Raw genomic sequence first — 14,212 nt, 5'->3', positions numbered from 1 at the left:
ATTTTTTGTATTTCGTTCATTTCAATGTTATGAGTTTAATAAGACCGTCAATACGAACGAAAAAAAAAATTCTTTAATTTATAGCTAGAAAGAAATACACGAACTTCAAATAATTTTTTTGGAAGACTTTCATTCAATTAAGGTCTTAACTAGCTTAACACTCATCCATCACCTCCATTCATAGTTCTAGTAGCCCAGTAACACTGTCTAATGTTCACTGGCGGTAGCTGTTTAGTACCAACCGAAAACCGGACGTGACGACCGTTATACGATGATACTTTGACTTCATGGCTCCGGTAACCTCTTAACATTTAGTCGTGGACTCGTTCACCGATCCAAGCAACGTAACTAACAAGCTATCCGTAAGACTTACGGCTCTAACGGCCGTCTGGTGTAGTGGTTAGTGACATGGGCACAACACAAGGGGGTCGCGGGTTCGAATCCCTCCAAGGGAAGATATTTGTATGATAAATATAAAATGTATTTTCCAGGGTTATGGATGTATATTAAATATATGTATGTGGTACCTGTAACACAAGTTCTTTACGAACTTAGCACGGGAACAGTTATCGTGGCGTGTTTAAAAAAAAAAACTGGGTATTAAGAGACCGCTTCTGAAAACGAAGACAGGCGATAGTACTAATGACACCTTTGATCGAGTTATTTAGACAAATGTTGTAAATTAATATTTGTGCGTTCGCACGAGTCTGCGCCGCGCCCGGGCGTTCATTGATCCGAGCATCAGCTGTTTTTGATTTTGTGTTTCATTGCTGGTTTTTTATTCAGTAAAGTAATTCATGTATTTTTTTATGAAACTATCGTTTCATTTAGCTGTACTAACATGATGGAGCGTAAACAATGCTAATAAAACATTTTAACACCCAGTTTTTTTTTCCTACCTAGCCGAGTGCCTTGAGAGGCTATTTCAGCGTAACCTTAACTAGTAGGTGAGCTCACGGGGCTCAAACCTGACGACGACGCTAACACGAACCCTAGCAAGAGCCGTGCTTCGCAGAATCTACCGCCGGATCGGAAACGCGACCCACTGAGAAGATCCGGCGAGAAACTCAGTGGGCTGTGTCAGCCTGTGTCTGAGGGTTAATACTCAGTATATACAAATACAACAATGGCGTACTTTTCCTCTAGTTTAGGGTGCAGACAGTGCACTAGCGAGTGCCCGTTGACGACGATGGCGAACCCGTTGGAGTCGTCGTTGGCGTGCTCGTGAGGCTCAGAGGTGTGCGCGCCCCCAGACACGTACTCGTTGCTGGAACGTACAACAAACTGTACAATTTACGCATCACACTGTCGATCATAAGACACCCGTCTTAAACTGCGAAGTGATACAACAAGAAAAAAAAATGTTAGGGATTTTGGGAAGTCGCCGTGAAGAAATTAGATGCTAATTTTTATTGCTTTTGTACGGAGACGAGCGTGAGCGTTACCTGTGGGCTTAGTGCGAGTTTTTTAACGTTCTCGATAGCGTAAAAGTAAACCCAATTTTGTATGCAGTTGGAACAGCGCCCCTAGCGGCAAACGTAGGCAAACGATCCCATTCCATATAAACATGAGCTGACTTTTACGCTATCGAGAACGTTAAAAAACTCGCACTAAGCAAACTGATGATGAGTGGTTATCGTCGCTAGTGAACGTCAGTAATGCCGAGGGCACAACCAAGCCGATGCCTATCGTTAAAACGAATTACTATTTCCTAAAAAGTAACTTTTAATTTTTAAAAGCAAATATTGCCCGTACTTGGAGATTAATAAATAGATACCCTAACGTGAGCATTCGTGAACACACTCCACGTTCCGTACGACTTTTAATTAGCTACAATAAAAAATGTGGTAATAATCCTATGCCAAAAAGTTGTTCGAAACTAACTAGATCAAACACACAAAATATGAACAAAACATACACAAAAAAAACCTACATTTCCTAAGTCAATACTTTCGTGCAACAAAAATGATTTCGTAATTTATTTACGACGTTAATGTATTTTAATGTAAAATAAACAAAACACTCTGACATGGTAAAACAAATTATAGCTATACCAATGACAAACACAAATCATTCCATTATTTCCTAAAAATCTAGTTAAAATTCACTACCATGGAAGTATGTATACAAATTTAAATTGCCGTTTTACCAAGAAAGGGGTAGATGTAAAATTTTATTAATGTAAGTTATTCACTTATTGAAATTAATTAGTAGTGGTGCTGTATTGATTATAATTATTATTGTTTTGTGAGACAAACGTGACAACCAAGCATATGCTTTGAATTAGAGTGATGGTTAGTTGGTGCTTCATTACAACATTAATGTTCTAATCGATCAATTAATCAATCAATGAGCCCTTTATCCTGAACTCTTAGAATTTAATTTTTGTATTTTTTACAAAATGTCTCTCACTTCACTGTGCCCCTTGGTATCAGCCTCCTTTATCATCTTTAATTATTTTGTATCTCTAGCAAACTTCCTGCAGTTGGGACCGGCTGTCAACTTTATCTCATCCTGCCATCACATCCCATCCCATGCCTTCATTTAAGACAACGTTTATAATATTCTTGATAATTTAAACTGTATTCTAAATAGTACCAAATATAGACTGAATGTCTCGTAAATTAAAACTCATTTTTAAATTTTATTTCTCAATATTAGATGTTTATGGTAGGATATTCATTATCTAATTTTTTGATCTTGATAATGTGCTATGATTACACGAAAATTTTTATTTTTAAATAGATCTAATAATTATATATTATAATAATAGCATTAATGTCGAGATCACGAAAAATATACACATAATTTGGTAGTGTACAATCTTTGGTTTTACGGATGACGCAAATCGACTTTGCACAATTAATATAATTGAACTAAAATCATCATAAAGACACACTTTTTTATTAAGTTTTATATTTTACTTGAAACGTAACTATACATCGTGATCACTCTTGAACGTCCTTCTAATTGCGTATAAAAATATCGGTTTCAGAAAAACTACAAGCAGAGGTATCACAGATTGTTGTACAACCATATGTTCGGCATTTACTATATGAGTTATATGCGGTATATTGTTTTAAGAAGATGTAACTAATCTAATTTGAATAGTCTAGCACTCATATGCGACACACATATAAAGACAGCACAATTCAATCGCGTACACTGCGTAGCATATAAAGCCAAGACGACACAGACTAGTCTCTATACCAAAGCGGAACTTCATTACGAGCATTTGATAAATCTCTATGGCATCTACAGGAATAGATTTTCTTAATTTTTTCTTATTAAAATGTATTCCAACAGACAATATAATTACATACTTCAAATTAATCGAAAAACGTGAAGACTGACATTTTTTATAAATTTCTATGTATTTGATATTTCTATTTGTTTTTTATAAGAGAAAGATATATATTTTTATAAGTAAATAATAAAGCAATTTTTCATGTTCCTCTTCATAATTTGGCATTCATTTCCACGCGATTTTTATTTGATACAAATTATAAAACTACCAACATACGACGTACTACATACACGTATACGTTATATGACGTTTATTGGTATTGTGTTATTTTGGTAGTGATACTAAAATCGGTCGCCAAGCCACAGGCCGTTCTAGAAGCGCTCCCTAGTTTTAGAAAGTGCGTACGGGTGAAGGCCTGGCGGGCGTGAGGGGCGTGTGAGGGGCGCGGGCGGGGCGTGAGGGGTGCGGGCGCGGCGGAGGCACGAGCAAGGCAAGTAGTGTAGGCGCGTGTCTCTACCTGTGCGCTAGTGAGTTATGTTCCCACCTAAACGTGACGACGGAGACGGCGGGCGCGTTCAGCTTGACGTTGGCGCCGCGGCCCGACACCGCCCCGTTAGGCTCCTCGTCGCGCTTCGCATCCGACGACCGGGGACCTGCCGATTTACAGACTATTTCATTCCACGAACTAAAATAAAGCACGAGTTGAAACGAAATAATGCTACAAGACTCAACGTTGTCGCATGTGACCCTAGTTGTCTGGGCTAATTCTAAGACTATAATGAAATAAAAATATATAATTTACGTAATTACTGGTGGTACGTCTTGTGAGTTCCCACGGGTAGGTACCAGCACCCTGTCTATTTCTGACGTGAAGCAATAATGCGTTTCGGTTTGAAGAGTGGGGCAGCCGTTGTTAAAACTGAGACCTTACTCATGTCTCGAGATATAATTTACATTGTAGACGTCTATGGGCTCCGGAAACCACTTACTGACGATAAGTGGGCCGTGAACTTATCCACACATCCAAGCCATAAAAATCAAAATAAATAAATACACATCATAGAATGTATTGAATGCACTCACTATTGTTGATTGTACCATAAAAATGAGATGATCACGTCTATACATTGAATTGAAGAAAACTATTTTTATTATCTTATTAATACCAAATAGCTGGTTACCTTTTACATATATCATCTACAGACTACAATATAAAATCGTCTAACCGTGCGGCATGAAGGTGTTGACGACCCGTATCGAATCCCTGCACTTGGCCAGCTGCTTGTTGACGTCATCGTAGGACGCGCCGTCGACGACGAACACCTCCGCCATGTCGTCGGTCAGCAACTGACACGAGTACCCGATGTTTATAGCGGTTTCTGTTGATGCATAAAATTCAATTATAAATTTACCCACTGTGTACATTGCGCTGGCAACGAGCAATGTAAACCAAACATAATCTTATATCTTTAAACGAGCAATTTTTGTATATATAATCTGAATCTCGGAACGGGCTCCAACGATTTTCATAAAATTTAGTATACAGGGGATTTCGGGGGCGATAAATCAATCTAGCTACGATTGATTTTCAGAAAATGTTGTTTTATTCGTGTTTTCAACAATCAACTTTATCGGTTGATTTTTTCTTTAAATAACCAGTTAAATTTTTTTTATTATTTTGTCGGTAAGATCGAAAGATATTATTCATATTTCATCATTTTATCAATATGTAATTTGTATTTAAATATAATTTCTAAAAAACACAATTTATCAACAAAAAAGAATACCGATCAAAGCTCGGGTCATTATCTAGTGCTAATTTACCCTGCCAAGAGAAAGTGGGCAGTATGGACCTGCACATAGATAAACGTTTTGTAACTAGCTATGGACAGACAGACAGACAGAAAAGTCACGACGAGCCTATATGATGCGATGTTCGAATATGCGTGAAAAGCAGTTATGTAAGATTGAAGTCTCAATAGCCATAATCGAAAAGCTGTTCTACTCTTCAAACTTGAACGCATTTTGATAGAAATATTTAGGATGGCGATACCGACCGGTGCAGGCTAGCTAGATGAGACTACAAGCCTAACATGTCATATGTACATTTAACTCTAGAAGTACAAAATAATGACACGGCGATTCGATCCGGCAATCTCTAACAAATTATATTTATTATTATATAATTATAGTTGATGTAATATATTAGAACTACGTACGTGATTTACAAATTTAGTCAAAAAATATATTGATGCGAATACCCGCAACAAATTCCTATCGTTTCTATTGTTTATAATCTAATTACATTTTCAAATTGTACTTGATGAAATAAAAATTAATTTCACCTTGTTTATCTCCTGTTAACACCCAGATCTTTATACCGGCCATGCTGAGATTCGCTATTGTTTCTGGTACTCCATCTTGTAGTTTATCTTCAATGGCTGTCACGCCTGCAATTCGAAATACAAAATTACAATAAGAATGAAATGAATAAAAACTATGACTTTGATTTTATAATTTTCTAAATAATTAATTCGGCAACAATGTGTTCGGCTTCGTGTTAAATAAACAAGATCATTAAATAAAGTTATGTACTCAATCCATAGACAGCAGCATCGTGTGGTACAATTAAAACAAAAATGGCGGACGCATAGATGTTATAAATAATGACACTTCGACCTGGAATTTTGGTGGGAACGCGAGGAGTGAAGTTGTGTGATTTGTTTTATTTTGTCTATTTAGTATTTCTTCGAGTTTAAATGTGTAATAACGGTGGTTTATTAACTGTTTAGTATCTGTGAAAGTTCACAAATGTAAGAAAATGTAACAAAGCGCTGGAAGTAACTTCTCGGGAACCTCCAAAAAGTCAACTGAAAAGTCTCAGTAAATGACCACTATCTTACTGAAATTATATTTCATCCCATGTACCCTCATCTCATTTAATTTCATGCCAATTGAAAAGTTTCCTTCGTTTTTTATTATTCATAAGCAGTAAATAATTATAACGGCGAATTATAAAAATCTTATTACTTGACGCTGGCTAAAGCATAAACCGTGCCGGAGCCAAAAACTAAAGAAGAAAAAGAAGACACCTTGACCTCACGATTCGTGGCGGCATTCGCGTTGCGAGATCTCTAGGGTCCGCTGACGCCAGGTCGGTCTGAGGTCATATACACTAGGCACGCGAGTTCATGTCCATCCCGAGGAATGCGGTAGTGCTGTGCCTAATTAATTATGGTAATGTCGATAATAACTACCGATTTAGTCAACAGCTGTCAATTTGGTTTAATGTAACTAGGTCATTTTGCAAATTATAAAATAAATGTGATAAATAATAACTTATTTATTTCTAATAGAATTTTTTTTTTTTTTAATTCCAATTCAATTACTATCAGATGAAAAGACAACCGACAGATCAAAGTCCGAATGAGTGTAGGTTTTTTTCTACCTGAACTTGTTGGAAGCGGAGTAGTCATGGTTTATTCACCATGAAATAACATAATAACGTTAGCGTAAATTTTCGGTATCGATAAGCGCGCGTCACAACTGTCAAAGACGACACTAGACGTCAGACAAACGCGAGGAGGCGGGCGGAGGCGGGACGAGCTGCCCCCCACGCGTCGCCTCTGGCCCCGATGGACATGAACTCGCGCGCATACTGTAGTTATATAGGTTTAGGTTGGATTCAAGTTTGGGAGTACTCGCCCAGCAGTAGCAGGTCGGTCTCGATCTCCTCGTAGATGGCGTCGAGCTGCTCGTCCCGGTCGTGCAGCGCGAGCGCAGCGGCGTGGTGGCGGCGCTTCCACTCGGCGAACCCGCGCTCCTCCAGCGGCCGCCACGCCAGCGCCAGTGTCCTCAAACCTTCCCCGGCGAATTTCTGTCGTTCCAGTCACGCAATGGAATATTTTGTTTTTGTTAAAACACAAAGTCGGTAATGAGTCTAATTGTAAATCTAAGCTATCCAAAGGCACATAAAATTTATCAGAATCAGTTTAGCTGTTCACGGATGTTCAGTGACAAAATATATAAATGTAGCCTCTATATGATTTATGACATAAATCTTAAAAGAGGCTAATATGTTATAAAGGTGACATAAGTGGTAATTTGAATATTGAAACATTAGAAGAAGGAACATTAGAAATATTAAAAATATTTTTCAATATTGAAATATATAAAAACTGGTGAAGTAATAGCTTTAAATGTTGTTTTATAATGTATTATTTTATTCAAATCAAAATAAGGTTTAGCCTAGTAAAATTATAGCACAAAATGAGTTGCTGCTCTATAAAGAGACACAACATTTAAAACTTTAATATTCAAATTACCATTTATGTCACCTTTATATAACATATTAACCTCTTATAAGATTTATGTCATAAATCATATAGAGGTTACATAAATATAATAAATAACATAGCAAAATGTATCTATATACATACATTAAAATATGAACACATCAAGTTTTACTCACATTTAAATGTTCCTGTGTTTTAGACTTAACATCTCCTTTAGTTGCCTTTAATCTTTCATATATTACATTATCAGCACCTTTTGTATATAACCTAATTTCACCATCCTTCCTCAATATCACGGACATTCTTTTTCTAACATTATTAAAATCTAATATACATAACAATTCATACACCTGAAACGAGATAATTTGAACCTAAGCATGTACAAAATAATGATTATTTTTTTCTTTTCAATATTTAAATATTAGACATTTACCTCTGTGTTACCCATTACTTCTATTGTAATACTATTAGGCGAACGTTCTCTAAACACAAAACCGAAGTTTCTTGCTGCGGACACCAGCGCCGACTCGTCTGGCGATTGGGCCTAAAAAAAATTAAATTACCTTATTACATTTCAATTTTGAAAGTTTTAATGCTTCACATATTTTAGGGTGTTGTTTTTGTTTTCGAAAGAATATATATTAAGTTTCACTATTTTAAAAGTTATAATGAACTTTAATATTTTTTTTATTGCCCTTGTAGGCAGACGAGCATACGGCCCACCTGATGGTAAGTGGTTACCGTCGCCCATGAACTTAAGCAATACCAGGGGCAGAGCCAAACCGCTACCTCCCGTAAATATGTCCAAATAGAAGATCTATTAAGTATGGAACTTTTTAGATAGTTTTATTTAAATATAGTACATAGCGTTCGATTCAAATACTCGAACAGACAGACAAGGAATTTACACTATTAGTTAAAAAAAATTGGTCCTAAATACGGTCCTGTATCTTGAAGATTTGAACATGGTATTATTATTTCGTTAATAACAGATTTATTTACCTGGTATTCGAGCCGTCCATTCTTCTGGTCCGGCATGACCGTGTGACAAAGCGCCAAGAGACGAAAGAAGTCGTGAACGTGTGAATCCCCGCGCTTCACCGCGTCTAGTAGCGTCGGATCGAAGAACTTAAACTCCGGCTCGTATTCAGGATTGAACGAGAAATCTAAAGGCTCCGAGCTCTGCATCAGATAATATACACAAATTTTATGAACCGCCTTTAAATATCTACAAATCTACACTGAAAACCTTTTTTGAATTTACAAATTCTATTGGTACAAATACTAATATCAACAATTTTGGTTTTTGAATAGAATATCTGTTTTTATTTTTTATTTTTCAATAATAATGAAAAGTTTTAACCCTTTGACTGCCGTGTAGGTCACTGGTGTCCTACACGGCGCACTGAAGTAATTATGTCGATTTCTCTCTTCGATATTCTTACTAAGAGAGCCGGAATATATCTATTTCTAAGAGACCGAAATGTCTAAAACGTACATTAACAAACAAAAGAAGGCTAAGTTAGACAATCGAGGCGCTTAGTAACAGTAATCGACATAACTACTTCAGTGCGCCGCGTAGGACACCGGTGACCTACACGGCAGTTAACGTGTTAATTAAAATGGCGACTGTTTAATTTAGTATAGTTAGCCGCTATATATTAGCATTCATATACGTTTACTACGAAAATGCTTTAACATTTATTGTATACAATTAATTTAAGAATCAAATTAACAAAAAATATATATATTTACAAACTGGTGGTATTCAGTGTTGATTCGTTTTAAAGAGCAACATCGTTAATATGTTGAAGCGTTTATAAAAATTCACACCATGCAAAGCGAACATGCAAACACAAATCAGTTACAGCCACAATTAGAACATTCATCACGATTAACATGCATCAAAAATGGAAAATTAATATAAATATATGAAAATAGAGAATCACAATTATTGGATTATGATTTCCCTTACACTTTAAAATAAATAACATAAATTATAATATACGTTCTCAATGTTTAGTATAATATAGGTCTCATAGCGTGAATAGTGAAATAACTTTTTTTTAATTATTTGTCAACTATACAGGGTGTCTCACAACGGGTATATTGAATCGAAAACAGTAGATAGTGTTTTAGTAGAATAATCGATTTGTCTTAAAAAAATCCAAAAAATCCCAAGTAAATAGTTTCGGAAATATAGTAACTGAACATTACGAACAAACTAATCTTCTGTCAGTCAACCCTTGAGTTATGTAGTAGTAAATAAGAAGGATGACCCTGTATCAAAAGATGCAAATCTGTATTTTTTTATTTCCTAACTGGTAATGAGCTCACGGCTCACCTGATGTCAAGTTTTTACGGCAGCTCATAAACATCATTAAAGTAATTGCTGAGACCCGCCGTGAGGCATGACTGCTTAGTCTCACTTTTTACAGTAGAACGGCTGCACTACCCTACAAAACGAAACGCATTACTGCTTTACGGCGGAAATGAGCAGGGTGGGGCTACCTAACTAAAAAGTCGGGCTCAAAATTCGCCATAGCACCAGCCATGACCACTTTTTTTTTTTCTTACATATCAGCGTCAGCGGGCTAGTAGGTGAGCTCACGGAGTTCAAACCTTACGATGTTGCTAACCCGAACCCTAGTAAGAGCCGTGCTTCGCAAACTCTACCACCGGATCGGAAACGCGACCCACTGAGAAGATCCGGCAAAAAACTCAGTGGGCTATATGACCACCAGGACCACTAATACTGGTCGTAAGAATTGAATGTGCACAGTGAATTCCTTTTTCTCCACCAATGAGGTACCGATTTGCACGTACTGAATAATCAGTATCTTCTAGATCGAAGTTACGTACGTAAGTGATAACGCTTTTATCTCAAAAAGATTTATGTTCTTTCCAATCCAATTTAAAATCAATAGATGTATTTTTGTAAAAATCCCAACGTTTGTTATAAGCCAATGCAGCCTAATCCACTGTCGTTATTTAAATTCTGGACAGTCATCAAACTAATGAAACAATTAATAAATTACTTTCTGTATGATGGTACTAATTAGGACTTAGATTTTTTATTTATTCGTAACGTGATCTGCATTGTGAAACACCCAGTACAATTATTTGAAAATTTATAACTTATAATAATAATATAATCAAATAACAATTAGTAAAAATTAATAATTATATAAATACTGTTGTTGGAAAGTTATAATGTGTTTTAGTTAACAGTCTTTTACATGAGATAACTTACACCGTGTCACAAATACCATATCAATGGCAGAAAAGATAAAACCATACAATTTTGATTTTTCGTGTGAAATGATGATGATTACTCTTAATGAAAAAAAATTTACTATAACACTGTTTAAATATGATTTTTAAGACAACATTTATTATAAAATAAATATGAGGCTAAGTTTTCTTAGATTAATGTTCAAAGCAAACTATAACTTTACTATTTATTTACTTACTTATATTTATGATATGATTATGAATGTCTTTGAACATTGCACTAAAATTAGTACCCATAGAGCGATAAGAGAGAGGAGTATAAATATATAGAGTACTAAATTGAAAAAATAACGAAAATGTGACTGATGTGGTAAGCACTTTTATGTTTTATTTATTAATTCATTACTTTTCCAATATGCATCTCACAAACGTTCAAAATCTACCGGCTCAGATTAGGTAACGAGGAATAGGATATGAAACAGATACTAGGATTTAATATTTGTATTTAGAAGTTAGTGTGTGTATCAACGACATAGGTACATAGAAAAGGCAGAATTCGTTAAGGGCACATAGGAAACGGATTTGAGATGGACCGTGGAGAAGCACTTCAAATTTAATACTAACGTGGTAATGTGAAAAAGATGCATAATAATATTTATTGAATTATTGCAAGTTTTTTAAAGAAGTGGTAAAATCTCTCAAGACTGAATTTATTTCATTTATGTGACATTTGCATGATAATTTTTATAGTTAATAAACAAAAAAGGGTAGAGATAGAAAAGGGATATAAAAAAAGACTATTACAATTCTCACACAGGGATGACACGACACAGAAGTTTTAACCTAATAATATGCTGTAAGCTGATGTCAATAATGTATCGCAGGATGTAAAGGAAATAAAATGATATACGGGGTGTAATGGAACCTTTCTCGAAAACGAAAATATCTGGTATTGCTGTTGATTCGTAACACAATTACAATTTTAGAATTATGTTTGTATTGAAAATGTGTTACTCATGAGCATCTACGGTTTCGTGGGATCACGTGGAATGTCAATCAGTTGCCTGCGCGTTACATTGCTGGTTCACGGACCGCTGAACTTGCTAAAGCGACAAATACATTGATGCTTCAACTAGCAGATGAATATAGTTTTGTCTAGTCTATTGTCGTTTCGGATTCGCGGACCTTCCCCTACACCCCGTATCAGTTGAGAGGGAGACGAAGAAAGCGGGTGAGTGTGGGTATCCGAGCCGGGGAGTAGAGTGTCCGTACTGCAGGTCGCATGGCGGCGGGCGTGCTGCGTCCCTGCGCGGTCTCGTCGAGCAGCAGGCCGGCGCCGCGCCCCCGCGCCCGCCCCGCTCCGCCCCGCGCCCTGCCGCGCCGCTGCACCACCACACGCGTCACACACCACCTACCACCACGCACCTCTCTGCCTCACCCCTGCCCTCAGTGCGCGCGACTCAGCGTCACCGAGCACGACGCTCAATGTGCGTCTTCACCATAATGTATATAACAAGTATATTGGGCATTTGTGATAGCAAACTCGACAGTGTCTTCTCACAAAACCACTGAAGAGCGAAAGAGAGGCTCGATCGTTATTTTAATTATACTTTTAGATATATCTTTTAAATTTCCTTAAGCTCTTTCTAGACCAAAATACAAATTTAACTTGGTCATTCAATCATCAATCTACAATCAATCAAAGCGCTATAATTGCTTCAGAATATCCTTAATGAATACAATTCTTTTATCACGGTGTGCGACACGACCGCACGAATTTATTTGCATTTAAAAATTAACATGCAAAACAAACTCTAATGTAAACAATGATCGGGTGGTAGAACGCTGTGTGAAATGTATTCGGACAAAACATTACACAAACATAAGATAAAACAAAACAAGTACAGAAAAAAAAAACGAATGAAACAAAACGCAACATGGCAGAGACAAAGACACATAACCCTCCCACAGTTTAAACGTACGAGGACAAGATCAAAACTAAAACTCAAACGAGAAATCAAACGATTATAATAATAATAATTAAAAAAAAAAACATGCAAAACAAGGACTCGATCGTGCTAGTCCTCGCGGCGCTGTGCTCCGTGTCTCGATGTAATAATGCAAACCTACATGCACTTTACGTGTCTATACTATATTGTGTTCAATGACTAAGTATGGAAAAAAAAAAAAGTTGTTCTTTTTGGTAAATACACAAAACATCAATGTCGTCGTACCTCGTTTATCTCCAGAGTCTCCCCGGTGGTCTCGTCCACGACGTCTCCGTAGCAAACGCCCGCTATCGAACACTTATTGAACGTCATTATGTTTTGCGTGAGAGTTCCCGTTTTATCAGAAAATATATACTGGATTTGCCCTGAAAATAAATATGATAGAATCAAAATTAATTAAAAAAAAAAAACCTTTTTGGGTTTTACAAGTGCACATCACCACGTATGCTATCAAAAACCAATTTGAAATTGTGTAAAGATTATATTATATGCATGCGATTGCAGCAATCAAGGCAGATTTGCTGTCATTATTGAAAAGTTCCGTGGTAAATAACTGAAGATATGCGTAAGAACATCACTGAATTAGAATGGCATCACCTCGAAATACTACGATACCCTTGCAGTTACTGTTCTTTTTTTTTCATTTTAAATCCATAAGTAATCAAATGAGGAACATGATCAATGTAGTCGAAGTCAATTAAATATGAATTATTAAAAAGCACTCGTCGAATCTAGATAAAATTAGACCACAAGAGAAGCATCAGCCTTCAAATAAAAAAAGAATAAACAAAATCGGTTCAACTAAAAAAATCTGAGGTAACACAAATCGAATTAAGAACCTCTTGCTATTTCGATTGGATTAAAAATAGGTTATTATTGAAAGTTAGAAAGACTAGTATACGCAATTACTTTTCATCTCACAATCATAAGATACAGGTATAATATAAGATGTCCTTGAACAGCTGCCTCCCAGCGAAGTAGTTAGTAATAGCAGTGGGATCTGTACTATATTTTCCTATCTAAATCCCTGTATCATTATCAAATTGATTACGCAGTTAAACATTAATAAAATTATAGGCCCCGAAGAACAATGACACGCACAGCGTACGCAACCATATAATTAAATGCAATGTGAGTTTATTTAGTATTTCGAGTTCCTTTGACGTTGAGAGATAGATTTCTTTTTTATGTAGCTACATTTAAAAAAAAAGTGAATCTATTAAAATTCTTCGTTTTCGTGAAAACTTTTTGTAAGAATTTAAACTTTTAATCTCCAACAGCTTAGAGGATTATCTTTTGAGGTATGGGTATCTGAAATATTTATATTACAGTAGTGCCACACTGTTATTCTGCCATTTAAGCAGCGAATCAAAGTTAAAACGGAACCCGACCGATCTGTTTTTTTGTTTTTTTGTTTTTTAACTGTA

At 36.2% G+C, this 14,212-nt stretch overlaps 1 protein-coding gene across 1 annotated transcript in view; it reads right to left on the bottom strand.

The window, feature by feature from the left end:
- The window catches only part of LOC101741077 (probable phospholipid-transporting ATPase IM), a 42,719-nt gene that overhangs the window by 5,377 nt on the left and 23,130 nt on the right, over positions 1-14,212 (bottom strand). The window contains exons 9-17 of the mRNA XM_012693360.4: positions 13,011-13,150; positions 8,545-8,724; positions 7,976-8,086; positions 7,719-7,892; positions 6,953-7,124; positions 5,593-5,697; positions 4,474-4,626; positions 3,765-3,900; positions 1,136-1,267 (exon numbers count right to left, since the gene is read on the bottom strand). Coding sequence (XP_012548814.1) covers positions 1,136-1,267; positions 3,765-3,900; positions 4,474-4,626; positions 5,593-5,697; positions 6,953-7,124; positions 7,719-7,892; positions 7,976-8,086; positions 8,545-8,724; positions 13,011-13,150 — 1,303 coding nt within the window. The remainder of the gene's footprint in view (positions 1-1,135; positions 1,268-3,764; positions 3,901-4,473; positions 4,627-5,592; positions 5,698-6,952; positions 7,125-7,718; positions 7,893-7,975; positions 8,087-8,544; positions 8,725-13,010; positions 13,151-14,212) is intronic.

The sequence above is a fragment of the Bombyx mori genome, chromosome 21 (genome assembly GCF_030269925.1).
Source record: "Bombyx mori chromosome 21, ASM3026992v2".
In the NCBI taxonomy this organism is placed as follows: Eukaryota; Metazoa; Arthropoda; class Insecta; order Lepidoptera; family Bombycidae; genus Bombyx; species Bombyx mori.
Note: the sequence above shows the minus strand (reverse complement) of the source record. Positions and strands in the feature narration are given on the sequence as shown.